Source organism: Pelodiscus sinensis, chromosome 12 (assembly GCF_052426305.1).
Source record: "Pelodiscus sinensis isolate ZL-2025 chromosome 12, ASM5242630v1, whole genome shotgun sequence".
In the NCBI taxonomy this organism is placed as follows: domain Eukaryota; kingdom Metazoa; phylum Chordata; order Testudines; family Trionychidae; genus Pelodiscus; species Pelodiscus sinensis.
The window spans coordinates 6354320-6381043 of record NC_143063.1 but is presented as its reverse complement, the minus strand read 5'-3'; the positions used below and the strand labels follow the sequence as shown (position 1 = coordinate 6381043).

At 46.1% G+C, this 26724-nt stretch overlaps 1 protein-coding gene across 3 annotated transcripts in view; it reads right to left on the bottom strand.

The window, feature by feature from the left end:
• The window catches only part of NUP93 (nucleoporin 93), a 175532-nt gene that overhangs the window by 4833 nt on the left and 143975 nt on the right, over window positions 1-26724 (bottom strand). For all 3 annotated transcript variants that reach the window (XM_075940391.2, XM_006114732.5, XM_075940393.2), the window contains 10 exons: window positions 25864-25957; window positions 24652-24843; window positions 24266-24392; window positions 24098-24170; window positions 23682-23726; window positions 21814-21930; window positions 21164-21282; window positions 19035-19152; window positions 10331-10414; window positions 8638-8766 (listed from right to left, as the gene is read on the bottom strand). In XM_075940391.2, coding sequence (XP_075796506.2) covers window positions 8638-8766; window positions 10331-10414; window positions 19035-19152; window positions 21164-21282; window positions 21814-21930; window positions 23682-23726; window positions 24098-24170; window positions 24266-24392; window positions 24652-24843; window positions 25864-25957 — 1098 coding nt within the window. The remainder of the gene's footprint in view (window positions 1-8637; window positions 8767-10330; window positions 10415-19034; window positions 19153-21163; window positions 21283-21813; window positions 21931-23681; window positions 23727-24097; window positions 24171-24265; window positions 24393-24651; window positions 24844-25863; window positions 25958-26724) is intronic.

Below are 26724 nucleotides of genomic sequence, written 5' to 3'. Positions count from 1 at the left end.
TATTAGAATGGGGCTTGGGAAGAACACAGATAGTGGACAGTCTGGTTGACGTGGGAAGATGATTGGACCTTGGGGAGGAACTTGGGATGAGTGTGCAGTCACACCTTATCTTTGAAGAAGATGGAGTATGGGGGTCTGCCATTAGGGCAGCCATCTCCCCTACCCAACAGACCAATGTTATCACCACTAGGAATGCCATTTTCAAGGATAGGTGAAGAAGCGAGCATGTGGCCATTGGTTCAAATGGGGGTTTTGTGAGGGTGTTTAGTGCCAAATGTAAGTCCCATGGTGTATGGGGAATGGTTACATCTGGGTATAATGTTTGTAGGCCTTTCAGGAATCGCTTTGTCTTGGGATATGCGAAGACCATGGTAGCATCAATCTTTGCATGGAATGTTGCGACAGCTGCCAAGTATACCTTAATCAAAGTGATAGAGATATGGGCGTTTTTAAGGTGCAAGAGGTAGTCAAGTATCACAGGTAATGGGGCTGTCTTTGGACCTATGTTGCGGGGAGTAGCCCAGTGGACAAATCATGACCATTTATCCCTGTATGTGTTGGGAGTTGAGGGGGATCTACTGTGGAGAAGCACATTTTGTACCTGGATAGAGCACTGAAGCTCTATTCCCGAGAGCCATCTAGGTACCAACCTTTCTGGTGTAGTGATAGAAATTGTGCATGTGGACTTGGAGCCCTGGTTGGAAAAAGATCTTCAGACTATGTGGAAGCGTGATTGGAGGACATAGCGTCATTCTGTTCAGGAAAGGGAACCATGGTTGCCAGGGCCAGCAAGGGGCTATGAGGATGATCCTCGTCCTGTCCCTCCTTATTGTGAGAATTGCATTGTTAAGAAGGGGAATTGGAGGGAAGGCATATAGTAGGAGATGGATCTACTTGAGGATGAGGGCGTCTTTGAGGGAGCCCTTGCCAATGCTGGCCCTGGAACAGTACAGGGGACACTTTTTGTTTGCCTTTGTGGCAAAGAGGTCTATCCGGGGGTATCCCCAAAGTTTGAAGATTGATCTGCCACTCGTGGTCCTGAGGCAGGGTTCTGCTTAATGCACTGGTGGTGATGTTTAAGGCACTAGGAAGGTGGCATGCACTTATGGCGATAGCATGGGTAAGGCACCTGCTTCACAGGGCAATAGTCTCTGTGCATAAGGCATGCGATTGAGCTCCACCTTGCCTGTTTATATAAAACATGCAGGTGATATTGTCAGTATATATTTTGGTATGTTTTCTGAGCATGTGACATAGGAAATGTTGACAGGCAAACCAAATGGCTCCGAGTTCGAGGATGTTGATGTGTAGGGCCCATTCTGCTGGTGTCCATAGGACCAGAGTTGTGAAGTGTTTCATGTGCTTCCCCCGCCCCATAAGGGAGGCATTCGTAGTGATAACCACAAAGAGTTCTGGAGTTTGAAAGTGATAGAAATGTAGCCGTGTTAGTCTGGGGTAGCTGAAGCAAAATGCAGGACAATGTAGCACTTTAAAGACTAACAAGATGGTTTATTAGATGATGAGCTTTCATGGGCCAGTCTGGCCCACGAAAGCTCATCATCTAATAAACCATCTTGTTAGTCTTTAAAGTGCTACATTGTCCTGGAGTTTGAAAGGTAATTCCTAGACATAGATTCTCTGTTTTTGTCCACCATAATATTGCACTTTTTACTGAGAGGAATAGACAGGGTTTGGTTAGAGGGTGGAGATTTGGCTTGTAGGCTGACCTGACCCAGCCCTGAAGCATCTCATGAAAAGACGAGTATTTGGAACAACAGGGTTACAAGATGCCTTGTGGCAGCTTTAGATCATGACTCTTTAAAAACCTGTCTTGTGGTAGAGAGGCTATGATGGTAGTCAAACTGAGCTGTGCTCTGTATGGATTGAGTCAGTGTGAGCACTGATTTTGTTTCGTTTACTAATAGGCCCAAAGATTGAAAGCATTCTTGGACAATGTAAGTGCTGCAACGAGAGTTGTACTTGGTTCTTTCCTTGATGAGGCAATCGTCGAGATAAGGGTAGATAATAGTGTCCTGTTTCCTAAGGTGGGCCGTAATCACCATCAGCACCTTGCAAAAAAACTGATGGTGCCTTGGAGAGTCCAAAGGGTAGGACAGTATATTGGTAGTGCTGCGTACCTAAGATGAAAGGAAGAAATCGTCTATAAGCAGGATGAACAGTAACGTAGAAATAGGTATCCTGTAAGTTGAGAAATGAAAATCAATTGTCCGTCTCCAGACAAGGGATAATGGTAGTCAACATTACTACCTTGAATTTTTGCCTCTTCATTAATTTGTTAAGGGCTCTAAGGTCCAAAATTGGACATCATCCTCCACTCTTTTTCTGAGAGAGAAAATAAATGTGAATAAAATCCACTCCGATGATATTCCTGTGGGACTGCTTCTATAGCACCCAACTGGAGGAGGTGCTCAACTTCTTATTGCAAGATGGCCTCTTGAGAGTTATCCCTGAAGAGGGATGGGGTAGGAGGGTGCAAGGGAGGGATGGAGAGAAAAGCAATGGTGTATCCTGATTGGATTGTTTGTAGTACCCATTTATTAGATGTTATGGTCTGCCAGTTGTTATAAAAGGGCAGAAGATGATGGGTGAATGGTTTGTTGATAACTGACAACTCTAGAGCGGGTAGAATTGTTTTTGGTCTCTTGACGGATGGCTCAAGTCTACCTATTTGGTTGGTGCAGCTAGGTGATAGCACTGCTCTGATTGCATCTATACCATTGCTTGCCACGACCACATTGTTGTTCCATTGATAGTCCTGTCTCTGGTGTTGGTAGGTGTAAGGTAGATACCTTGGTCTTGGGTACAGTTGGTATCTATACTGCCTCCTTTTGGTTGCAGTTGTATGGATGCCGAGAGAGCGGAGCGTCTCTCGGGAATGAAGGACCTCGTTGGTTTTAGTTGAAAAGAGCTTCTTGACCGCAAATGGTAAATCCTCCATAGTTGCCTGAATTTCACAAGGAAACGCCAAAGAGTTAAACCAGTAGGCATAAAGAGTGCAGTTGCTGTTGATCTGGTGGCGGAATGTGCAGTGTCAAGAGCAGCTTGTAGAGCTGTTCATGATATTGCATGGCCTTGCACAATAACCGCCTTGATCTGTTGCTTCTTGACTTTAGTATGTCCTCTATAAAGGTGTTGAACTTTGAGTAGTTGTTAAAATCGTATTTACTAAGGAGTGTGTTGTAATTGGCAACTCTGAACTGCAGTGTGGATGAGGTGCAGACTTTCCTGCCAAACAAATCTAGTCTTTTGCTATCTTTATCAGCCAAGGTGCATTGAGGCTTATTTTTGCGTGTTCCTCTGATGGGTGGCTTCCACCACCAGAGAATTTGGGGGTAGGTGGGTGAAGAGGAATATTCCAACCTCTTTAGGGGAACATAGTATTTCCTATCCGCCTTCTTACAGGTTGGGGACATAGTGGCAGGGGTCTGCCACATGGTCTTGGCAGGATCCATGAGAGCTGGATTAACCGGCAAAGCAATCTTGCCTCATGGCATGGCCTGGAGGATATTGATGAGCTCATGCGGTCTCTCCTACACTTCTTCCATAGCAATATTCAGGTCGGCTGCAACCCTCTAAAAGAGATCCTGAAAGGCCATGGCTGGAGGCGGTGGCATGACTGCCTCATCAGGCGAGGAGGATGAATTTGTATCTGGGGATGTATCCAGGTCCGACTCATGAGATTGTGGATCAGCTGCTTCCTCTGACAGAGACGGAGGTGGAGGAGAGGGTGCGGGCTGGGTATGTTTCTTTTTTTGAATGTTTCTTTTTGTAGTCATAAACCCATGGGCTCCAATATCGCCACTGTGCAGCATAAGGCATGGGTGGTGGCATCCATGGGTAGGGACTCCAGGGAGACATGCTCACTGGAAGCCTAAAGGTGGGATGAGTCAAAGGCACAGGTACTGCAGTACCAGGTGATAACTGGGACAAGAATAGCAGCCCCCTTCATCATCGTCATCACTGGATAAAAGCGTAGGTGATGGGACATGTTTCGGTACTGCTGACAGAGATGACTTGTTGGTACCGAGGAATGGAGAATTAAACATGGATAACATGAGGTCTCCCTGGTGTAAATATCTGGGTGTCCGAGTGTAAGGTACTGAGGTCATCAGTACTGTGAACGGTACTGGAGCTGGTGTGGCTGACACCAATGCGGGTTGGGGTTGCTGAGGTACATACGGCACCGTTAGGTGGTGGGACAGTGCTGATGGGCTGCACGGCTGGTTTCTGGGGTGCTGGCAATTCTGTTGAATGTGTGACTCCCCGAGGCATTTCATGCACTTAAGCATGTCCATCAGAAATGGGCCTGCCGACCCTGGTATTGCGGAGAACACAAACGGCGGGAGATTAACTTGGGGAAAAAATAGAGTTTTTTTTAAAAAAAGGAGGTGAACTTGAATAAGGTGTAGGGTAACTGAGGAAGAAGTAACCAAAAACGTAAGTACTAATCTACAGGATTAATGAAGAGTGAAGAACACTGCCAAGCTCCATCTTAAACTGGTAAGAAGGAACTGAGGGGAGGGTGGCCGCGCATGTGCAGTAGTCCTGAGTGGCGCCTGCGTGTCTCCCCTGCTGCGCATGCGGTGCCCCCATGCATTGCTGTGAAGAATCCAGACCGTGACGCGGGGACGCACTGACACCTGCTGCTGTGGAGCACTTACAGAGACGTCTCTCGAAGAAGAATGTGTTTTCCAAACCTGCAAAGGTGGAAGTGCTCTACAGGCGCATGTGCTGGCTTCCTTTAAGGATTGGGGGGAGCTTCCTTCTCCAATCTAATACCCTCTCCCCCCAAATTCAATACTCCAGCAACGAATCTGGAATGCCACAGAGCCATCCCATCCAGGTGGGGTTTCTGCCAGCTAAGGAGAATGGGAAGTATGTGGGAGAGAGCTATTAACTATCTTTCATTCCATGCCCCACAAGCTCTGCTCCTATGAGCTCCTTTGCAGAAGTAAGGGGCTGGCGGCCACAGCTCTGTAGCTATTTTATATCCCCAAGCACAGCAGTTCCCAAGCACCTGTCCCCGGCGGTGGCAGCCATGGCAGCTGATTTTGCCTGGCCGTGGTGCTGGGACTGAGGTGGCGGCAGGAAGAGGTGGAGGAGGAGGTGTCTCCTTCTCACCCCACAATTCCCATCCAGGTAAGATGGTGGCCCAGCTGGGGCTCTGCTCTTCTTCCGCATCTTCTTCCCAATGAGGGGGGGAGGGTGAGGCGCAAGACGCTCTTGGGGAGGGAGGGAGGGGGTGCACCGCTAATGGCCGCTCCCCTGCCCATGCAGCAGTAATGGCCACACTATCCAGAGGGGGCACCCTCACTCTGGGCAGTGTGGGGGTGGGATCAAAGGGGTGTTGGGCATCACGGGGCAAGAGGGTATTGGGATGGGGTGTAGAGGTCAGGGGTTAAAGTGTCAAAGGGCACAGGGGGAGGGGTCAAAGGGTGTTCGGCATTGGGTGTTAGCAAGGGGCTAGGTTGGGGCTGAGGGAGGGCAGGGGTTAGAGGTCAAAGGGCAAGAGGGGGTGGGATGCAGTGGGTAGGCGGTTATGGAGGCAGTTCAGCATAGCTCGTGCTTCTGTCTTGGGGGCAGCAGATATGAAGATGTTTGAGCAGGGTCAGGGGCCTCAGAGTCATAGACTCATAGAGCTGGAAGAGACCTCAGGAGGTCAAGTCCAGCCCGCTGCCCAAGGCAGGACCAGGCAGTTGCAGGTTCAGTGGGGCAGGATCAGGGTTTGGCGCAACAGGCCGTTAGAGTGTTTGTGGAGCAAGAGACACTGGGGCAAGGTCAGGGAGCACTGGGAGTGCTGGGATGGATCCAGGGCTCTGGGAGGTTGTCAATTTAAGTTGGGGTTGCTAGGACACAACGTGCCAAGACTGGCCGTGACAGTGGATACAGGACATGATCAAAGCAAGACAGAAGTGTCTGACAAAAGGAAGTTGGCAGCAGAGAGTGTTGGGAAGTGGGAGACAGCGTGCACTGGGGTGACAGGTCTGGCAAGACAGATGTGTGAGGTCATGGGGTTAGTGGGATATAGGGGATATCAGATGATGGGTTTGGCAGGTTTAATAATAGACACACAGAGTACCAGGGTTGGCTGGATGGAATCAGAGCTATCTGGGGTTGGAGGTAGAGGGATGTACAGTGACAAGACGGGGTCAGCAGGAGAGTGGGTTGGTGGACAGGTAACATGTTATTTGCGTATTCATTGTTTGTATAATGAATATGCAAATAAAATGTTACCAGCCCGCCATAAGTTTGTAAATGGCTTTGCAGGTCCATCGTATAAAAAAGGTTGGGAACCACTGCCCACAGAAATGTAACTAATTCCACAGGAGGAAGATGTATTCATTCTTGTAGTGTCATCAGAACTACTGTTCCCTTATCCCACAAGTGAGGAACAGGGCACAGCAGGCATGCTGCTCACTGCAATATCTAATAGTAACCTCCAGTTCCACAGAAATGGAATGACATGGAAACAGAAATCCTGCTGTGCCTTTGAACATAACCAAATGTCAAAGTGCCACAACTAGGCTAGAAAACCAGGGAATATGCTTTCATCCCTGAAATATACAAATTATAGGATTTTTAAAACAAGGAAAATAATTGGCAGCTGTTTACAACTGCAACAGCATGTGAATGCAGACTGCTCACTAAACACCTTTTCAGCAAAAATTATGATGACTGCAAGCAGCACACTGGTTTCCTTCTATGCAACGTCCTGCTAGCTAGCAGCTAATCCTGTCATTGATCAGCTTTTTACTCCTCAAAGAACCATGCACATTGCAGTGGGGCTGGCTGGGATTATACCTAGTGCAGATGGTAGAAAACAGGACCTACACACTAAGGCACAATACTGTGAAACATGAGCACAATGCACACAGAGAAGCAAAAGGCTTCACTTGAAAGCAAGGGACTTCAGGCCTAAGGCTGCAGCCCCTCCACCTTTTAGCCAGTGCTAGGAGCACATCCATAGGTATTATGCTTCACATAAGAGTAATTTAAAAGTGACAACAGCCCAACCGCTAAAAGTTCTTTCTTGCTTCTGTCAGTCTTGGCTACAATAGTAATTGCAAAGTAGGGTTTTGTAGTTAAATATCCTACACAAGTATAGAGTACACACCAAAGGAAAAAGATATATTACCAACCTGATCTTTAAAATATGTAATTTTAAAAGATAGTAAAGTTTATCTCCTATAGAACAAGTTCTCTCTAATACTGAAATGTGTAAGTCAAGCCTAATATGTGATAAACATATGAAATAAAGCAGCTTTATGACCTGAGTTGTTATCAGCTCTAAAAGGAGAATTGATTTTCTCCCCTAACCAGTTAAAATAAAGTCCAGGTTTCTATACTCCTTACTCAGGCCTGTCCACAGAATGGGTATGGATACACTGAAGTTGCATTCTTTTGACAGAAAGTCAAAAGAACGCAGGGGTTTTCCAGACGGCAGTAAACCTCTTTCTACGAAGGAAGAAGCCTTTTTCCGAAACAGCTTTTTCAGAAAAAGATGTGTGGGGATGGAGAAGAGGGGTTTTTTTTTTTTTTCCCAAAGAAGAGGCCTCCAGGAAAAAGCACAGGTGCCCTGGTGGCCTCTCCATCCATAGTAATCACAACTTAAATGCGAGATAGTGTCCAGACACTATCTTTCGAAAAAAGCAGATCACTTTTTTGATGCGCTTTTGCTGTGTGGACGCTCTCTTTTGAAAAAAGTTTTTCAGGAAGATCTCTTCCAGAAAAGCTTCTTCTGAAAGAAGCCTGCAGTCTAGACATAGCCGAGGTTTACCTATCACACTCAATAATACTGAAAACACTCTAGTTCAGTTTAAAGTCTGTTCCTGCAGTGTCACATACGGGATGTTTATTTCACTGCCTTGAATACTTCCTAAATATTCTTAATGTCGTTCAATATTTCCTTGGTGTGGAAGGTTGGGGATCTGTTAAAACCACTCCTCACCCCACCCTATCAAGGTGTAAACTGAAACAAGATCTAGAAATATGCTTTATAACATCAGGGACAAAGCATTAACATTAATGAGTAGAAGATAGGCTGTCAAGTTCTTAATTGTGAATGATGTAACAATCAAATCCATTGTAATTCAGTGCATTAATTATGGGACAATAGCTAATAAAGATCTCATATTTGGGCAAATTTGTCATATTTTGTTCTTGATAAGAGGAACGTACAGGATCTAATTACATTTTTAAAATTAGGCAATGTGATTTATAATGATAGTCTTTCCAAATGCTGAAGGGTAACCCCCCCAAAATTCTTTTAAAACCTGCATTCTCACTGCACAGTGGGCAGGCTCAAACCTAAGTCAATGCAGCACTTGGGTTCTAACCCAAGTCCCCAGCTGGGTCAGGCAGCCCAGGCTTAAAGCACTTCCCAACCTAGGTCAGAGGTTTTTGTGTGTGAATCACAGGGGAATTAAGGCTAAAACCCAGCTAAGAGCCCAGGTTAACTGGGCGGCATAGCAAGATCCTAAGCAATCTGTCTTGTAAGAGAAGAACAAGTCGTCTAAGATTGTGACTATGATACACATATTTGAGACCCAAAATCTTGCAACAAAAAGAATAAAACATTTAGCAGACATCACTGACTGATAAGGACCATAACCTTACCGAATCTCTATCCTCCATTACACGCTGGGGTCTGGCAGGAGTAGCAGGGCTTGTGCCTTTCATCCTTTTGTACTGTGTGAACAAAATATTCATGGTTGCAAGTAGGACCTCAGATAGATTGTGTCTGATCTAGGGGGGGAAAAAAGAGCACAATGGAATGAGGAACAGGTCAGCACTGAGTCATTACTATTGACATCAACAAAACAGCTTCTAAACAGAACAGTTTTCCAAGTTTACCATGGAAACACAGACTTTTACAAATCTAGTATGTAAAGAGTGAAACTGAAAACAGTACCTTTTTAATTCGTAGAAGTGAACGATCAATTCCTTGCTCCCAACAGAGTCAAGAGATGACAGCAATGCTGTCATATCAGCATGGGCACAGTCCCTCACCATTAAGCTGTCATTCATTCTTTCAGTCTCCCATTGCTGTATTAATTTCCAAGGTGACAATACAAGCCAGACATCTTCTTAAAATGTTGATGTGAAATCAACTGAACTGGACTTGAAAGGCCAACAAAGGCAACCACTATTCAGTATTAGAAACCAGAAATTATACTGAAAGGATTGCTTTCAAATGGCTCTAGACACCCTTCTCTTTTAAATGCTGATCTAACATGTATGTCAAAAGGCTGTAGTTCTTCGTTAGAAGCAGGTAGGCAGGGTGAGTGCTTTATGGATGGGCCATCTGTATAGCATGGAAGATTAGAAAATTCTCACTCCTGCTACCATCGTTACATTGTAGCAGTGAGATTTTTTTTCCCCCCTCTAAAATTCTGCAGTGTTAGCTCTTGGCTAGGTGGTCATCTGGATACCAGTTTTTGGTTCCGATGATAGAAAACACAGAAAAGGTTGCTCTAGACACTTCCTCCAACCACTAACATCCTTCTTTTACCACTTCAGCTAGTACTTTGAAGATGGACTAATTTATAAGCAAAGAGTCAAGATGTTAAAATCTTCAGTTGGATTTGTACCTGCTAGAACCTAAAGCAGTTTGATTATGGGGAAGTGACTTCAGAGCAACAGTCCACCACATGTATGAGTCAGGAAAGAAATCAATAAATTTTAAGGCGTGATGGGAAATGTCATTCATTTATTCACAAGCCTTTCATCTATGAGTTCACTTAGCAGCAAACAATGATTATGCTATGAAAAATCCTCTTTAATAGATGTTAAGATTGCATCTAACATTTGATATAAGGTTCAAAAGAAAGTGCTAAGGAGGCTTTGCCCCTGGCATGTCAATTTCAATGGACAATCTCCCAGGGTAATTGCTGTAGCCTGCAAATCAGTTATAATTTCCTTTAGTTTGGAAGGAAAGGAGAGGAAGCCCACGTTCCCTTACATGCTAAGTGGCTGCTGAAAGCATCGAAGGCCCACTTCAATACAAAAGTTGAAACTCCAAATACATTTTCTGACCTCCGTTTTACATCTCAAAATACTGGCATAGAAGATTCCAAACAGATTCTGCTCCACAAAATGGATACTACATTCTGAAATTTCTAGTGCCTGATCTTAAGGCTGCATGGAGGAGTCCTAATAGCGCAGTGGAAAATGTTGCAGTCAAAGACTAAATTATAGAATAAATCTGGAGCTGATCGATATTTCCAATTACAAACTATAAAACAGTGAAACTACACTTCTCTGGCAAGATATAAATAGCAAAAGATTGAGGGCACAAAGTGAGGCTTACTTCGTCACTGAAATTTCTGAAGGCAGCTACCCTCTCTTCCACACAATCTTGACTCAAGGGTACGAGCTTAAGATGCTCAATAATCTGCAAAATGAAGAGTAGGAATAAGAGTAAATTTTAGTGCAATTTCTCTCTACCATATGCTAAGTAACAGGTTTATAATTCTGAAATGTTTGCCAATCCCAATTGTACCTGATTACTCTATTAGAAGAAGAGGTTACTTACCTCGTAACTGTAGTTCTTCGAGATGTGTTGCTCATGTCCATTCTGATTAGGTGTACGCGCGCCGCGTGCACGGATTCCGGAGCTTTTTTTTCCCTTAGCAGTATCCTTCTAATATACCCCTGCTGGCCCTCCCACCCCTCAGTTCCTTCTTGCCGGCTCCTTCCGACACGGGGAGGTGGGTGGGATGCAGAATGGATATGAGCAACACATCTCGAAGAACTACAGTTACGAGGTAAGTAACCTCTTCTTCTTCTTCAAGTGCTTGCTCATGTCCATTCTGATTAGGTGAGTCCCTAGCTGTGTCCCCCCTCCGGAGGCGGGGTCGGAAGGTGACTAACTATTATTTTATTATTCTGCAGAACACAGAACTGCCGTCCCGACAGCAGCATCCTCCCTGGCCAGCTGCGTGATTGCATAATGCTCTGCAAAGGTGTGCACTGATGACCAGGTTGCTGCCCTGCAGATCTCCAAGATTGGCACGCAGGCCAGGAACGCCGCCGACGTTGCCTGGGCTCTAGTGGAATGTGCTGTTATGCGCGGCGGTGGTTTACCCGCGCCCTCGTAGCACAGTCGAATACAGGAAGTAATCCACGAGGATATACGCTGCGCCGAGACTGGCTGACCACACATTCTTTCCGCCACTGAAATAAACAATTGATTTGACTTACGAAACTCTCGTGTCCTATCTATATAAAAAGCCAACGCCCTCCTAACATCCAGGCAGTGCAGAGCCTGTTCCCTGGGCGACGCGTGGCTTGGGGTAAAACACTGGCAGGTAAATATCTTGGGACATGTGGAAGTGTGAGACCACCTTGGGAAGAAATCCCGGGTGTGGACGCAACCTCACCTTGTCTTTAAAAAACACCGTGTAAGGTGGTTCTGAGGTGAGAGCCCTAAGCTCAGACACCCGCCTGGCCGAGGTAATGGCCACAAGGAAAGCTACCTTATAAGACAGATGTATCAAAGAGCATGAAGCCGGGGGCTCGAACGGGGGCTTCATAAGGGCAGTCAGGACCAGGTTAAGGTCCCAAGCCGGTACCGGAGGCCTCTCATATGGCATCATCCTGTCGACTCCCTTTAGAAACCTTTTAACCAAGGGATTGGCAAAGATAGACCTTTGCTCCCCCCCCCCCCCCCGGCCTGGAAGGCCGCTATGGCCGCCAGGTACACACTTAGGGAGGCTGTGGCCAGGCCCTGTTTCCGCAGGTGGAGAAGGAATTCCAGGACAATCGGAACCGTCCCTTCACCTGGAGTGAGCGTCCTGCCCTCCAGCCAGGAAGTAAACCTCTTCCACTTAGCCTCGTAAAGGGCTCTAGTGGACAGCTTTCTGCTTTCTAAGAGGACCTCCTGGACTGCTCTGGAGCAGGCTCGCTCCGTCACTGAGAGCCACTGAGGAGCCACGCCGCTAGGTGCAGAGATGACAGGCTCGGGTGGAGTGCCACCCCGGCCTCGCAGCTCTGAGTGATTAGATCTGGCACTAGGGGTAGCCTGAGCGGGCCCTCCACAGTCAGATCCAGCAAGGTGGTGAACCAGTACTGTCGGGGCCATACTGGCGCTATCAGGATGGCCCGAGCCCTGAACCTCTGCACTCTGAGGAGTGTGTCGTGGATCAGAGGGAACGGGGGGAAGGCATAGAGTAGGCCCCTGGGTCAGCTGACCTGCAGTGCATCTCCCCAAGAGCCCCGACCGTGCCCCATGTACGAACAGAACTCCCCGCACTTGGCGTTGCTCAGAGTTGCAAACAGGTCCAGGCGGGGAAATCCCCACCTTTGGAAGACCTCATGAAGTACATCCCACCTTAGCACCCACTCGTGCGCCTGGATCGAACGGCTGAGCCTGTCTGCTAGCCTGTTCCTGGTTCCCGGAAGGTGAGATGCCTCCAGGAAAATGCTGTGGGCTATACACAGTTCCCATAGATCTAGGGCTTCCCGGCACAGGGGAGAGGAACGCGCCCCACCCTGCTTGTTGATATAGAACATGGCCGTAGTGTTGTCTGTCAGCACCGCCACCACTCTGTTCTGTAAGTGGGGAAGGAACGCCCTGCAGGCCAACCTGACCGCCCGCAGCTCCTTGATATTTATATGGAAGTGAGCCTCCTCTGTTGACCACGTACCTTGCGTCCTGAGGTTGCCCAGGTGAGCACCCCATCCCACGTCCGAAGCGTCCGTGACCAGCTGCACAGATGGGGACAGCTTGGTGAATCGGACCCCCGCACACACCGTGTTCTTGTCCTTCCACCAGTCCAGCGAGTGCAGAATGTCCTGAGGGATAGTTACTACCGCGTCTAGCGGCGACCTCAAGGGGTTGTGCGCTACCTTGAGCCACCCCTGCAATGGGCGCATGCGTAGCCTGGCGTGTTGGACCACGTAAGTGCCTGCCGCCATGTGGCCTAGAAGCCTCATGCAGGTCCTCGCCGTCGTAGTCGGGAACTCCTGCAGCCCCACTACCAGCGATCGAATGGTCGTAAATCTGTCTTTCGGTAGGGACGCCTTGCCCACAGGCGAGTCCAGATGGGCCCCCACAAAGTCTATGACTTGCGTGGGCTTAGCAGTGATTTGGCCTCGTTTATGAGGACGCCGAGACCCTCGAACAAAACCCTGGCCCTCGAGACATGGTCCAGCACTTGTTCTCGAGACTTGCCCCTTATGAGCCAGTCGTCCAGGTATGGGAACACTTGGACCCTGTGCCGCCTCAGAAATGCAGCTACCACCGTCATACATTTGGTAAAAACTCTCAGGGCTGTACACAGTCCAAAAGGGAGGACCGTAAACTAGAAGTGATCCTGCCCCACCGTGAACCGGAGGAATTTTCTGTGACTTGGAAAAATTGAAACGTGGAAGTACGCATCCTTTAAATCGAGAGCAGCATACCAGTCCCCCTTTCTGAGCGATGGGATGATGCAGGCTAGCGTCACCATCCTGAACTTTGTCTTTCTTATAAAGGTGTTCAGGTTTCGGAGGTCTAGTATGGGACGCATACCCCCTTTCGCCTTGGGTACTAGGAAGTAGTGGGAGTAGAAACCCTTTCCCCTTACGTCTGGGGGCACCCTTTCTATGGCCTCTAGCATCAACAGGTTGGACACCTCCTGCGGAAGGAGTGTCTCGTGAGAGGGGTCCCTGAAAAGGGACGAGGTTGGGGGATGGGAGGCAGGGTAGGAAAGGAAGGGGATAGTATATCCCTGCTTCACCAGGTCTAGGTCCCAACGGTCCAACGTGATCTTTAACCATTCCTGGTAAAAGAGGGAAAGACGGTCCCCAAAGGGCGGACAGATAGGCGCTACTGGTACTCTGCTCTCTGGCATACCTTCAAAATGAGGGCTTAGTTTGGTGACCGGGAGACGGCCCTGAGCTTCTCTCGGAGTCTGACCAAGGGCCCCTACACCTGCCTCTGAAGAGGTCAGGGCGGCTATTGTTGCGGCCTCTCCTGCGACCCCTATCGTTGTTTTGCCCCCTTCTAGGGTAGGGTCTAGGCTGGAAAGAGCGCCTCTGAGGCGCCGGGGTATGTATCCCTAGCGACTTCAGGGTTGCCCTTGAGTCTTTCAGGCTATGCAGCTTGGAATCAGTCTGCTCTGAAAACAACGCTGGCCCCTCAAAGGGCAGGTCCTGAATGGTGGTCTGCACCTCGGGTGGGATTCCAGACACCTGCAGCCAGGCACTACGCCTCATCACAACCCCTGTGGCCATGGTGCGGGCTGCCGAATCAGCTGCGTCCAAGGCCGCCTGGAGAGAGGTACGCGCCACTGCTTGTCCCTCTTCCGTCAGGGCCCCGAATTCCTGGCGGGATTCGGGAGGAAGCTGGCTGGCAAATTTCTGCATAGACGCCCATGTGTTAAAAGCATAATGCCCCAGCATCAGTTGCTGGTTAGCTATACGTAGTTGGAGTCCCCCCGTGGCATAGGCCTTCCGGCCAAGTAGGTCCAATCTCCTAGGCTCCTTTGCCTTCGGGGTAGGACCTGGAGGCCCTTGGCGCTCCTTTTGCCCAGCGGCCTGAACCACTATGGATCCCGGAGCCGGGTGGGTAAAAAGATACTCATGCCCCTCCTGGGGTACATAGTACCTTCTCTCGACCCCCTTCTGGGTCGGTGCAATAGAAGCCGGCGTCTGCCACAGGGTTTTAGACAGCTTGTCCACCGTTTTATTCAGTGGGAGCGCCACTCGACCAGGGCCCGCTGCCGCTATGATGTCCACCATCGGATCTAAGTCCTCGTGAACCTCCTCGTGCTGGACCGCAAGATTGACCGCCAGCCTTCGGAGCAGGTCCTGGTGCGCCCTGGAGTCCATAGACAGGGGCTGGGGTGCGGGGTTGGCCAGGGCCTCGTCTGGTGAAGACGACGAGAACTCCCTTGAGGGGACTGCTTCCTTCTCAGCTATCTGTGCCCCTGGCTCCCCCTGACCAATAACCGGGGGTCTCGGCATCGACGCCATGGGCGAGGCGCCTCCAGGCGGGAGGGCTGTCAAGGGGGTGGCGGACGGGGTGCTACTCCTTCGGGACGACCCCGCTGCCGGCCCCGTAGGGGGAGGCCCCTGGGCCTGGTGGTATGCCCAGGGCATCCAGAAAACCCACTGGGGTAGCCCCTGCGACTGCTGCAGGTCCATCAGCTCCCGGTGAGATGATCTGACCGACGAGCGGGACCTATGACGGGGCCGCGACCTATACGAAGGCCCGGTTGAAGCCACCGACTTGGCCTCCGACTCCCGGTCTGAGGCTGACCAGGGAGGGGCCAATGAAGCCTGCACCCTACGCTGGGCTGCCATGGCCGATGGTTTGCCCCTGTGCACCACACGCGGTGCCGGTGGGGGCATGAGTGGAGGCCTTTGCTACGGCGGTACCACGCCCAGCTGCATCTGATAGGCCGGTACATAGCCCTCCGGTGCCGTCATGTGCATCGGTGCCGCGCCCTGCTGCTGCGCTCCCAAGGAGTAAGCAGGGATCGGTGCCGGGAGAGGCATCAGCGTCGGTGCCGTGCGGGGCGCCTGCTGCAGCACCGCAGGTGGCGCGTAGTACGGTGCGGGGCCCTGCACCGCCCAGTGGGCCGTCTGCGGCACCGGACCCTGCACTGGTGCCGGTGCCGTCGGCGCCACAAGCCCACACGCTCCCGGTGTTGTTGCCGGTGCCGTCGGGAGCGGGCCCAGGGTCGCTGCCGGTGTTCATCCCGGCTCCAGTGCCAGTGTTCTCCCCGGCACCGGGAAAAACTGCTGCTGCTGGGCCGAGGCCTGCCCTTCGCCCAGAGGGTCCCACGACCCGGCCATGTCCTGCTGGGGGGCACTTGAGGCCGGTGCGGTCCGCTCCTGCGGCACCGGGCCCTCCCCTTCATCCACAGCCATGTGAATGAGGTCCCGGGCTGCCTCAAAAGTTTCTGGGGTGGAGGGCCGACGGACCTCTCCTAGCCCCACGGGCTGCCCAGGGCTCTTGCCCTTGTCCAGGCTGCGCCTCTTTCTAGAGGACTTAGAAGAAAGGTGCCCCTCCTTAGGGCGCACCTTCTGGGCACTCCTCTCTGCCGAGCGTCCTCTTGAGCTCTTAGAGGCCCTCGGCACCGGTGACGGCGATCTGCGCCTCGGTGCCTTGCTGTCCAACGGGGGTGCCGCCGACAGTGCGCTGCGGGCAGAGTGAGGCCGCTCCTTGCCCTGAGGCTGCAGTGCCGACTCCATTAGCAGGAGTTTCAGCCAGGAGTCCCTCTCCTTCTTGGGGGGCTTAAAGCTCTTACAGATAGAGCAGCTTTCAGCTCGATGGGCCTCACCCAGACACTTTAGGCAGTTGGAGTGGGGATCTCCGCAGGGCATAGGTTTGGAGCAGGAAGCACAGGGTTTAAAGCCCTGGGGCCCTGGCATGCCCTCCCCTTGCGGGAGGGTTCCACTGCTCCCTTATCTAACTAACTATTTACAGTACTTAACAACTACTTAACTAGATAAAAAACTTCAACTAGAACTATAATACAACGGTGATAGAAATGTAGCCGTGTTAGTCTGGGGTAGTTGAAGCAAAATGCAGGACAATGTAGCACTTTAAAGACTAACAAGATGGTTTATTAGATGATGAGCTTTCGTGGGCCAGACCCACTTCCTCAGATCAAATAGTGGAAGAAAGTAGTCACAACCATATATACCAAAGGATACAATTTAAAAAAATGAACAAATATGAAAAGGACAAATCACATTGCAGAACAGAAGGAGGATGCGGGGGGGTGGGAAGGGGGAGGAAGGAAGGTAAGTGTCTGTGAATTGCTGATATTAAAGGTAGGGAGAGTGGGATGTTTGTGAGTTAATGGTATTACAGGTGATAATTGGGGAAACTGTCTTGATAATGGGTGAGAAAGTTCAAAGACTTGTTAAGTCCCTGGTGGTAAGTGTCGAATTTTAACATGAATGACAGCAGACCTATGTAACTTTGTTCTCACCCACAATTATTTCCGGTTTGAGAACAACTTATACCTCCAGATCAGCGGCACAGCCATGGGTACACGCATGGCCCCACAGTATGCTAACATCTTTATGGCTGACCTAGAACAACGTTTCCTCAACTCCCGTCCCCTTTCACCCCTCCTCTACCTACGGTACATCGATGACATCTTTATGATCTGGACACATGGCCAAGAAACACTGGAGATATTCCACAGAGATTTCAACAACCTACACCCCACCATCAACCTCAGCCTGGACCATTCTACACGAGAGATCCACTTCCTGGACACCACCGTACAAATCAACAATGGAAAATTAGACACCACTCTCTACAGAAAACCCACTGACTCATACAGTTACCTACATGCATCCAGCTCCCATCCAGAACACACCACACGATCCATCGTCTATAGCCAAGCCCTTCGATACAACCGCATCTGCTCTAACCCCACTGACAGAGACCAGAAGCTTCAGGATCTCTACCAAGCATTTATAAATCTCAACTACCCACCCAGAGAAACAAAAAAGCAAATTGAAAGAGCCAGACGAATACCTAGAAACCATCTACTTCAAGACAGACCCAAGAAAACCAACAATAGAACACCACTTGTCATCACCTACAACCCCCAACTTAAACCTGTCCAACACATTATCAAGAAACTACAGCCTATATTGGAACAGGATACCATACTCAAAGAGGCTCTGGGAGACAGACCCATAGTCTCCTATAGACAACCACCTAACCTCAAGATGATTCTTACCAACCACCACAGGACATACCACACTAATACCAACCCTGGTACCTTCCCTTGCAACAAACCCCGTTGCCAGCTTTGTCCACATATTCATTCTGCTGATACCATTATTGGACCTAACCAAGTGAGTTATAAGATCAAGAACACATATTCCTGCGCATCCAGAAATATAATCTACGCTATCATGTGCCGAAAGTGTCCGTCTGCTATGTACATTGGACAAACATCTCAGACACTTCGTCAAAGGATTAATGCCCACAAAACAGATATTAGACAAGATCACAAAGAGAAAACAGTTTCTTGCCACTTTAACCAGAAAGGACACTCTCTAAATGACTTAGCCACCTGCATTCTGCTACAAAGACCTTTTACATCTGCACTTGAAAGGGAATCCTCTGAACTGTCATTCATGTTAAAATTCGACACTTACCACCAGGGACTTAACAAGTCTTTGAACTTTCTCACCCATTATCAAGACAGTTTCCCCAATTATCACCTGTAATACCATTAACTCACAAACATCCCACTCTCCCTACCTTTAATATCAGCAATTCACAGACACTTACCTTCCTTCCTCCCCCTTCCCACCCCCCCGCATCCTCCTTCTGTTCTGCAATGTGATTTGTCCTTTTCATATTTGTTCATTTTTTTAAATTGTATCCTTTGGTATATATGGTTGTGACTACTTTCTTCCACTATTTGATCTGAGGAAGTGGGTCTGGCCCACGAAAGCTCATCATCTAATAAACCATCTTGTTAGTCTTTAAAGTGCTACATTGTCCTGCATTTTGCTTATAATACAACGGATAAGAGATAAGCTGCTAAGAGATAGGCTATAGCCTGAAGCACGGGCCAGCTACCGTCACGGGCGGTAAGAAGGAACTGAGGGGTGGGAGGGCCAGCAGGGGTATATATGCACCGGTATACCGGCACCACTCCAGGGGGCTCCCTGCTGGCCCTATGGATACTGCTAAGGGAAAAAAGCTCCGGAATCCATGCACGCGGCGCACGTACACCTAATCAGAATGGACATGAGCAAGCACTCGAAGAAGAGAGCATTTTACTGCTTACCCATTCATTGCTCTAGCAGGGACATTTCATTCTGGGGCTACAAACTGTCTCAAGAATAAAAATCTTCCTGATTACAAATTACAGGAAAGAAAGAAATGTTTTAAATTCCTGTATCATCACTGTACCATCTAACTCCTTCAATCAGACACACCATAAATTTTTTTGTTGCTTTAAAGCTGCGTTACATAAAATGCTTTGGGTTTACAAGGGCATCAGTATGGAAATGCAACTTCAAATGGAACATATGGAACTTACATCAAAAGCTCTGTCAATATGACCCACATGATATTCATCAAAAAATGTGATCAAGTCTAACAGAAGGTAGAATGTAGAGTCAATGGATTTCTTTGTACTTATCCCTTGAGCTTTATACCTGAAAGAAAAGAGAGTTTACAATTTTTGTTGTGCAAAACAGCATCCACATATAGCCAGGAGTCCCTAACTTGCAATTTCCTGAAAGATCAGGTTTCAAACAAAAGACAAGCATCAAAAGGCAGCTTTGATTTCCCTTAACCATAAAGAAGAGTTTCTGCAGCTTTGTCTTCGGCTCATTTCAATTATTTCTCACAAATAACATGTTTATTTACATTTGCATTGCTAATGTTTCCAAATGCATGTGACAACTGGCTATGGAAACTGGGATCTTATTTATCTTACAGGTAGATGATGTAGAAGCATTTTTAAAATGTTATTTATACAATATAGTTACCTGTGACACTTGCTGCCTGAGGATGTTCAAGCAAATACCTTAGTAAGACTTTAAAAAGGGTTAGAAGATCATGAATATTATTTCTAGCTATACTACATACAACAGAAATAAAACGGCTACCAATCCTCATTCTTTATATTTTGAACACACTTCCAACTAAGTCAGGCTCTTTTCCCCACTCCTGTGCAGTTGCTCAAGTGCATTATATACACTTTCAACCATCCTCTGTTGCACCTGGCATTAGCCACTAAGGGGGACAGAATACCAAACTAGAGGGACATTTGGTCTGTTGTGTACAGCATTTCCTCTATTCCCATAAAATGATGCAAAAAGGTATGTAGAAAAAGCCCTAAACAATAATTAAGTGGGAAAAAGAAATCCAAACCTAGTCAAGAGTCCTGAATGTTAGGAAGCACAAGGATGAAAGAAAAAGCAAAAAAGTGGCTGATCCCTCTATTGATGGTGCAGCTATAAAGCAGTGATGTTTAAAAGACTCCATCATGGAGACTGCTGAATGACGTTACCTATTCAGTACCAATTTTCTTTCTTTTTAACCCTCATTATTTGTAGATAGGACAGACTGAAATAGTGACCTGAAAATGTCACTTTTAATTAAAAAAAAAAATCAAAGATATCAGGCTACACTTAGAAGTGCTTGAAGATTTGCTTAGTTTATTTTATTTACATTTTTATAAGAATTAAGAAGTTTCTAAAAGTATCAGGATTTTCTTTTATTGAAAACACAGAAAGTCCCATACTTCACCAGAAACACGACACGTAGTATCCTGTCTGTGACTACACCCACTATCAGATGTTTTAAAGGAAGATGTAAAAATAGGACTATCTTTAATAACAATGAGAACAGCTTACTCCTAACCCAGGCATACGAAGGTTGATAAATGTTTATCCTAGTTAGAGTATTATGATTCCATATAGCCCTCTTATTATTCATATAAACTTGTTCTCTGATTCCTTGTAGTGCTCTTTATCTCAATAACATCTTAAGGCAGCAAATATCACTGGTTAACTTCATCTTCTGTGAAACTGCCTTATCTGTTTTGCATTGAAATTTGTAGCCTTTTTAATCCATCGCTGTTTTAGTAAAACAGCAATGAAACAAACTGCTGGTTCTTGGAAAACAAACTCTTCAGGATACTAACCTCTGGCCTCCAAACCTCTTAGAACAGCCTCAGTCATTAAAGCTTATTGTTAATTCAATTTTAGGTTAGTGGGTTGCGCTACCCTTAACAACCACTCCTAACTAATTTGCCTTAGGAGATTTCATTAAAAATTCTCTTTTTAAAATGTACAACTGACTACATTTATCGCTGTCTAGATTATATCTCGCTCTCTCCTGCCCTCCTTTCTTTCCAGTAATATTGCAGGTCTCCTTTTCTGATTTGACCAACAGTAATATATCTTTCTTCTCTCAAATTCATCTGACCAGGAACACAAGATTACATTTTCTAATATACAGTCATTAAAAGCAGGGTAGGGCAAGTTCTGACCCTTCTCTTTTAAAAACATCACTAAGTACACGCTCAGGCTAGCATGAGCAAGGTCATCAACAACACCCCCAGTGTACTGACTATCAGTGGTGTAGGAACCTGAACTGGAATAGTCAGGTACACACTAGTCACTTCACAGTCTCAAGAGATCTAACTCCCAGTCTTACCTCTCTGCAATGGAATGTGCCATATTCTTCAGCCTCTCTTTGTTAGACTGGGGAGTGCTGATCTGTGGAACCACGGGACTGAGTAATTTATTCATCAGTTCTAATACCTTATCTGGATTCTGTTGAATAAGAAAAAGCAATGTTATAGAGCTTGGCATCTTGTCAACAAATGTAAAAAGACCTGATCCCAGGCCCGCTGCCGGAGGGGAGGGGGACCACAAAGGGGTCAACTGCCCCAGGGCCAAGTGATTCAAAAGGGGCAGGAGCTACAGAAGTAGTGGAGGCTGGAGCCTTGGGCCCCTATTTCACATGAACACACACGCTTTGTTGGCCAGAACAATCTTGCTCATGGGAACAATTATTTGAAATGTGGACTGTATATTGACTAGGAATCTAGACTGCTTATGGGCATTAAGGCAAAATCCCAGTATGGATGGGACATTAAGGTCCAAGACCTCCTTGCTTTACTCACGAGTCACCTCAATAAAGCCAACGGAACAGCTATAGAATGAGATGAGCAAGATTCAGCCTTAATATTGTCAGGACAGTTCATGTTCCAAGATTAAAATTACTTTAAAATCAAGGTTGATAGCTTTTAAAAAAGAAGATAAAATAGATAGATATGATGGCAGCTATTAGAATACATTTACCTTTGCAAGGTCGTAAAGTTTTGCAGCTTCTTCAAATAACCCTTTATTTTCCGCTGCTGAAGCAACTTTGTTAATAACAGGTTTTGTATCACTAGTAAACTTGTCTATCACTCCTGGCTGATGAGACAAGGCAAACAGGGAGGAAGAGGAGGAAAAAAAGCATTTGAGATCGGATAGTTTTAAAATTCCTGGAATATTCTGTCAAGACAAATATTTTACATGCCATATTGTGGTTAGAATGGACTGTTCATTTCTATGGGAATGCATAAGAAGGACACATTACAAACAGAAAGAACTGTTGTAAGAGAAGAGTTCTCCAACTGGGATTTATTCAAAATAACCCAGATAAAAGGTCCAAGTCTAAATCACTTTAATTTCCTGAAGACATCACCAGGAAGAATAGCGAAACAAAAAAGAGTTGGGCATATATATTTTAATGGCTTCTGAAAGGTTATATATCTGGTTGAACAGTTTGCAAATGAAATGTTATGACAAACCAAAGGCAAGTGCTATTAGCAAAAAGAAAAAAAAGAGAAAGTAAAAAAGGGAGGTAAAAAACCAAGATCCGAGGCTTCTGAGAAGGACACAAGTGCAGTATAAAAATGGGATCACATAATTTCCTAAAAATATTTGCTATATTAAAATGGTTCTGAATTCTGGTCTCATTGTCTTCATAAACAAACATAGTTAAACTTGAAATGAATCACGTAAAAGCAAGCAAACTGGACTCATAATTGAAAGTAACCTGAACTCCCTCTCTCTAAACACAACATATGCAGAAACATAACAAGGGAAATTATCTGAAAAGATCATTGCATTAAAGAAAATAGGACAACCTGGGCATGACACATTAGCCTAAAAACAGAGAAAAGCTGACAGGAGAGAAATGTACAAAAAAAAAAAAAAAAAAACACCACCCTGCCAGAAATAAAACATACTTTTTGACACTTCTAAAACTTCTGGCCAGATTACTGAGATCGGAACATGTTTAGGGAATTGGGTTTATGCTCCAAACTGAGGAGCACAAAGACAAATGGGGCTTCACTGAACAGAGACTTGTAATTCATTTTCCAAAACTGTATAAATTTATATTCACTTTCCTCTTTAAAAGAGAAGTATGAGTTTCCCCCTCTCCTTTGTGTATGCATATATTCAGTTTCATATTTTATGGAAGCCAGATTCATCACTCAACTAAGACAACTGATTCTTTGATCAGACATTCATTTTCATTTGTGCAGAGAAACTTACTTGTGGATATGCCTTTGGTCTGTTAGCCCTCCATAATCGCAAGGACTGGTAATGGGTTGCAACACATTTTTCCTCTGAAGCGAGTGAGTATATGTATTTCACGTTAACAACCTCATAGGCCATTTACGGGCTCAGCCACTAGCTTATGATGTAAGCCTTCTTTAGCCCAAAACTCTGAATCCAATGCCAAATCCTACAGTTGGCTACAGAACAGATGATATCCCATCCTCAATTGAGAATGTTGTCACTGAATTCAATAGACCCAAGATTTCACCCTATGCCTTTTTTGTCTCTTTAGATATATAGTTTAAACTATATCCTCTTTTCATTCTAGACCTCTAATCATTTTCCTTCCTCCTTGCCAGCCATCATCCCCTTCACATTTACACAGTTCACTGATCACTTTGCAAAATGACTGTGCTTGCAACAATAGTGTGCGTGTACCTATGGTATGACCTTGGCTCTGAAAAAATGCAGGGAAGCCAGAAATAGCCTAAAAAATGACTGGACAGTCAACTTGTGTGCATGCACACATCTGCACCCAGAGAATTGTATATTATTGTATCTATATCTACACATACACAGAAAGAGATTTCATATACAAAATATTTTCAACTCACCTTCCTGCTGCCATCATTTTCCAGCTTCCCCAGAATCATATCAAACTATAGGCACACACAAAAATGAAGAAAGAAAGGAAATTAACTATATACCTACACATGGTAGTAGCCTAAAGTTGCAGGGCTGAATATAACGCAGGGCACTCAGTGAAAACAAGATTTAAAATGAATGCATAAGAATGCAAACACCTCTGTGGTGTTGCATTAAACCAACACCAAACATTTGGTTATATGGCTTTCCTGAGACATGGATCTGTTTCCATACTTGTAATGGGGGAGAGAAACAGACCATTTGACAAATTAGATGTCTCAAGGTAATTTGGCTTAAGCAGTGCACAGGCCTTGAACTGGTGTTTTATAAAGGCTGTGAATTTCACCTTAATTGAGGAAGAGAGAAATTGGGTTCCCAAACATACCTCCCTACTTTCTATTACTAGCTCACTAACACAACGCAAGAACATGTTCTCTCCTTGGCTATCCTTCTCCTTCCTGGAAAATAAAAAGAAAAGAAAACAAATTGGTGAATAGATTTTTTCTACAAAGTAGTATAATTGTGCTGCCAAATCTTGTAGGCAGACTCTTACCTGAGAAAGTAAAAATACTGCAGAGCTTCCCTGGGGTCTGTTGACTCAAATTTACGGGTGTAGAGCATCAAAAGGCGAATGAAATTAAGGCGCCTCATGCCAGGAGGGTCGCCAGCTTCATGACTTACTGTGATATTGGAAATAATAAGAACCAAAATAAGATTTCTTTGTATCAAATATTTTGGAACCATCCTACACTAACCTAATGATCAAAACACTGTTTCATCCAACATATTCATAGAGCGAGCAAATATCTGAACATCTCGACATGGTTAGGGAATGCTGGCAAGTTGCCGACTGTTGTTCAAATGATAGCTTAGGAAGGCTATGTCCATCTGCAGTCTCTCCAGGGTTAGAGGCAAGGGTGGGATGCATTCAGGACTTACACAGCTGTGCACTCTGCCCAGAGGATTTCAGGAGCAGCTTTAACTCAAAGAGGACCAAAGCAATGTGAACGGCATGACAACGCAAGCGCTCCATCCGAAAGAGAAAAGCAATTGCAGCTTCAAACTGTGCTGTCAAGAACAATACTTGGAAGTAGAGAAGAGGTTGCTGATTCACTGCAAAATGCGATTCACCTGAAAAGAAACACATGTGTGAGTGAAGATGATTGTGCCCCTGAGATCTTTGACAGTAGGTAATTCCTGCCACAGTACATCACCATTGTTAACTCACGCTACATGGAAATAAACTCACAAGACAAAACAGAACATCTAATCACACATTTCTAGCTTGTCCCATTGCACAAAGATGGAGAAAGACCGAAGTATAACAATGTGTTTGGAAAGCAGAAGGGAATACTGTTCCTCATTAGGAAAGGCGTCCCTCTTCTTCCTCCTAAACAAGATGCCTTGAATGGAATAGATTCTCCAAGTGTGTCAACTGTTATTCCAGTACAAAGCAAGTGCATGATCACCAGATCAGACTTTGCCACTCACTCGCAGCAGTGGTAGCCATTTACACGCTCTGCACTTACTATACAAGCATGTAAATGACACAAATACAGAGCAGTGGAGAATCAGACCCCCTAGTCCTTCGGCAATCAGAACAACCAGATGAATTTTGAATGACAGGCATCCAGGGGAGGAACTGGATCCTCCCACCTTCCCAAAACCTTCCAAAGTGGAAATGATTTATACAGCCAAGTTCCTGCCACATTCACTGGTTTGAGTCTTCAGTGAGTGACTTGGTATGCTCATCTCCAGGCAGTAAATCAGGAATTCTTATGCTCAGACATGTTGGGGAAAAAAAGACAATCCTGCAACTGAGAAAGACTCATTTTTTTCCTCTTTATTCCAACAACCGCCTCCGCTAGAAGAGTTTAGCAGATCCAGGAAAAGAGAAAATGATCTGCAATTTGAAACTGACACAACACATGGCACTCCTGCTACAGACAGCAAAGGGGTGCTAATTACCTCGCCAAATGAAAAGCCATATGAACCATTCCATAGTTCCAGTAAGCTATACTGTTGCTCTCAGAGTCAGAGATCTGGAAATAAGCAACGGAGCTGCTGAAGGGTGTAACTGGATTTCAGAATTTACATAAGTAGAAAGTACTTTAAGCGGACGGGTAGAATCCCAGCAGAAGAGTCCCTTACCATAGTCTTCAAGTAGTTGTTTCTGGAACTGTGATAATGTTAACCTGTCCTGGGGGGAGCTGGTACCATCATCATCAAAACACACCTGGCTCAGCTAAACACAAAAAGGGAGAAACATGGATCTTTAAGTTACTTTCTCCTGCACGATGGATTCAATCGAAAAGTACTCTTCCATGAACTGACCAGCTCACTAGCAGCCACCATCAGTCAAACAGGAACCAAGTCAAATCAATTGCTGGAGTATGAAGATACTACAAAGAAGAATAGTAGAGTTCCAGTTTGGCACACCTTAATAGTGTATGCAATCAAGTTAAATCCATGGCACACAAGCCACCAATAATAATGACAATATTTTAAACTTATATGGCAACCTTACTAGTCCTTATTCCCTGGCTTCCATATAGAAGAAAATACTCAAATGACTAGCATTTTACCCATATTCCCATCAGCATGGTAGCTCCCTAGAGGTGTTCACATTTTCTTCTCTCAACTCCCAAACCAACATTTCAGCCAAGATCCATCCAGGAAGGATGAACTGTAAAGTACTCAGTTTGCAACAAGTTAGCTATGCTCCTTACTTGGCTGAAATTGATTGCTGTTGAATGAGGAGAGCCAATCTCTTTTCACAGAAGACAAGTAAGCTGCCTTGACACTAGCCAGCTTTGGTGGCACAAGGAACAAGAGACTGGAGTTGGGAAAGGTTTCTGTCACCACAATGGCCCTAAACCTTGTCAAGTTAATGTAACAGAAAGAGCTAAGATTGGAATGCACTGGAATGGAGAATAATTCTGTGTAACACAGGAGGAAGAGCCACTTTCCTCACCTTCCAACAGTTTTATGGGTCAGTTCTTCAGTTACTGA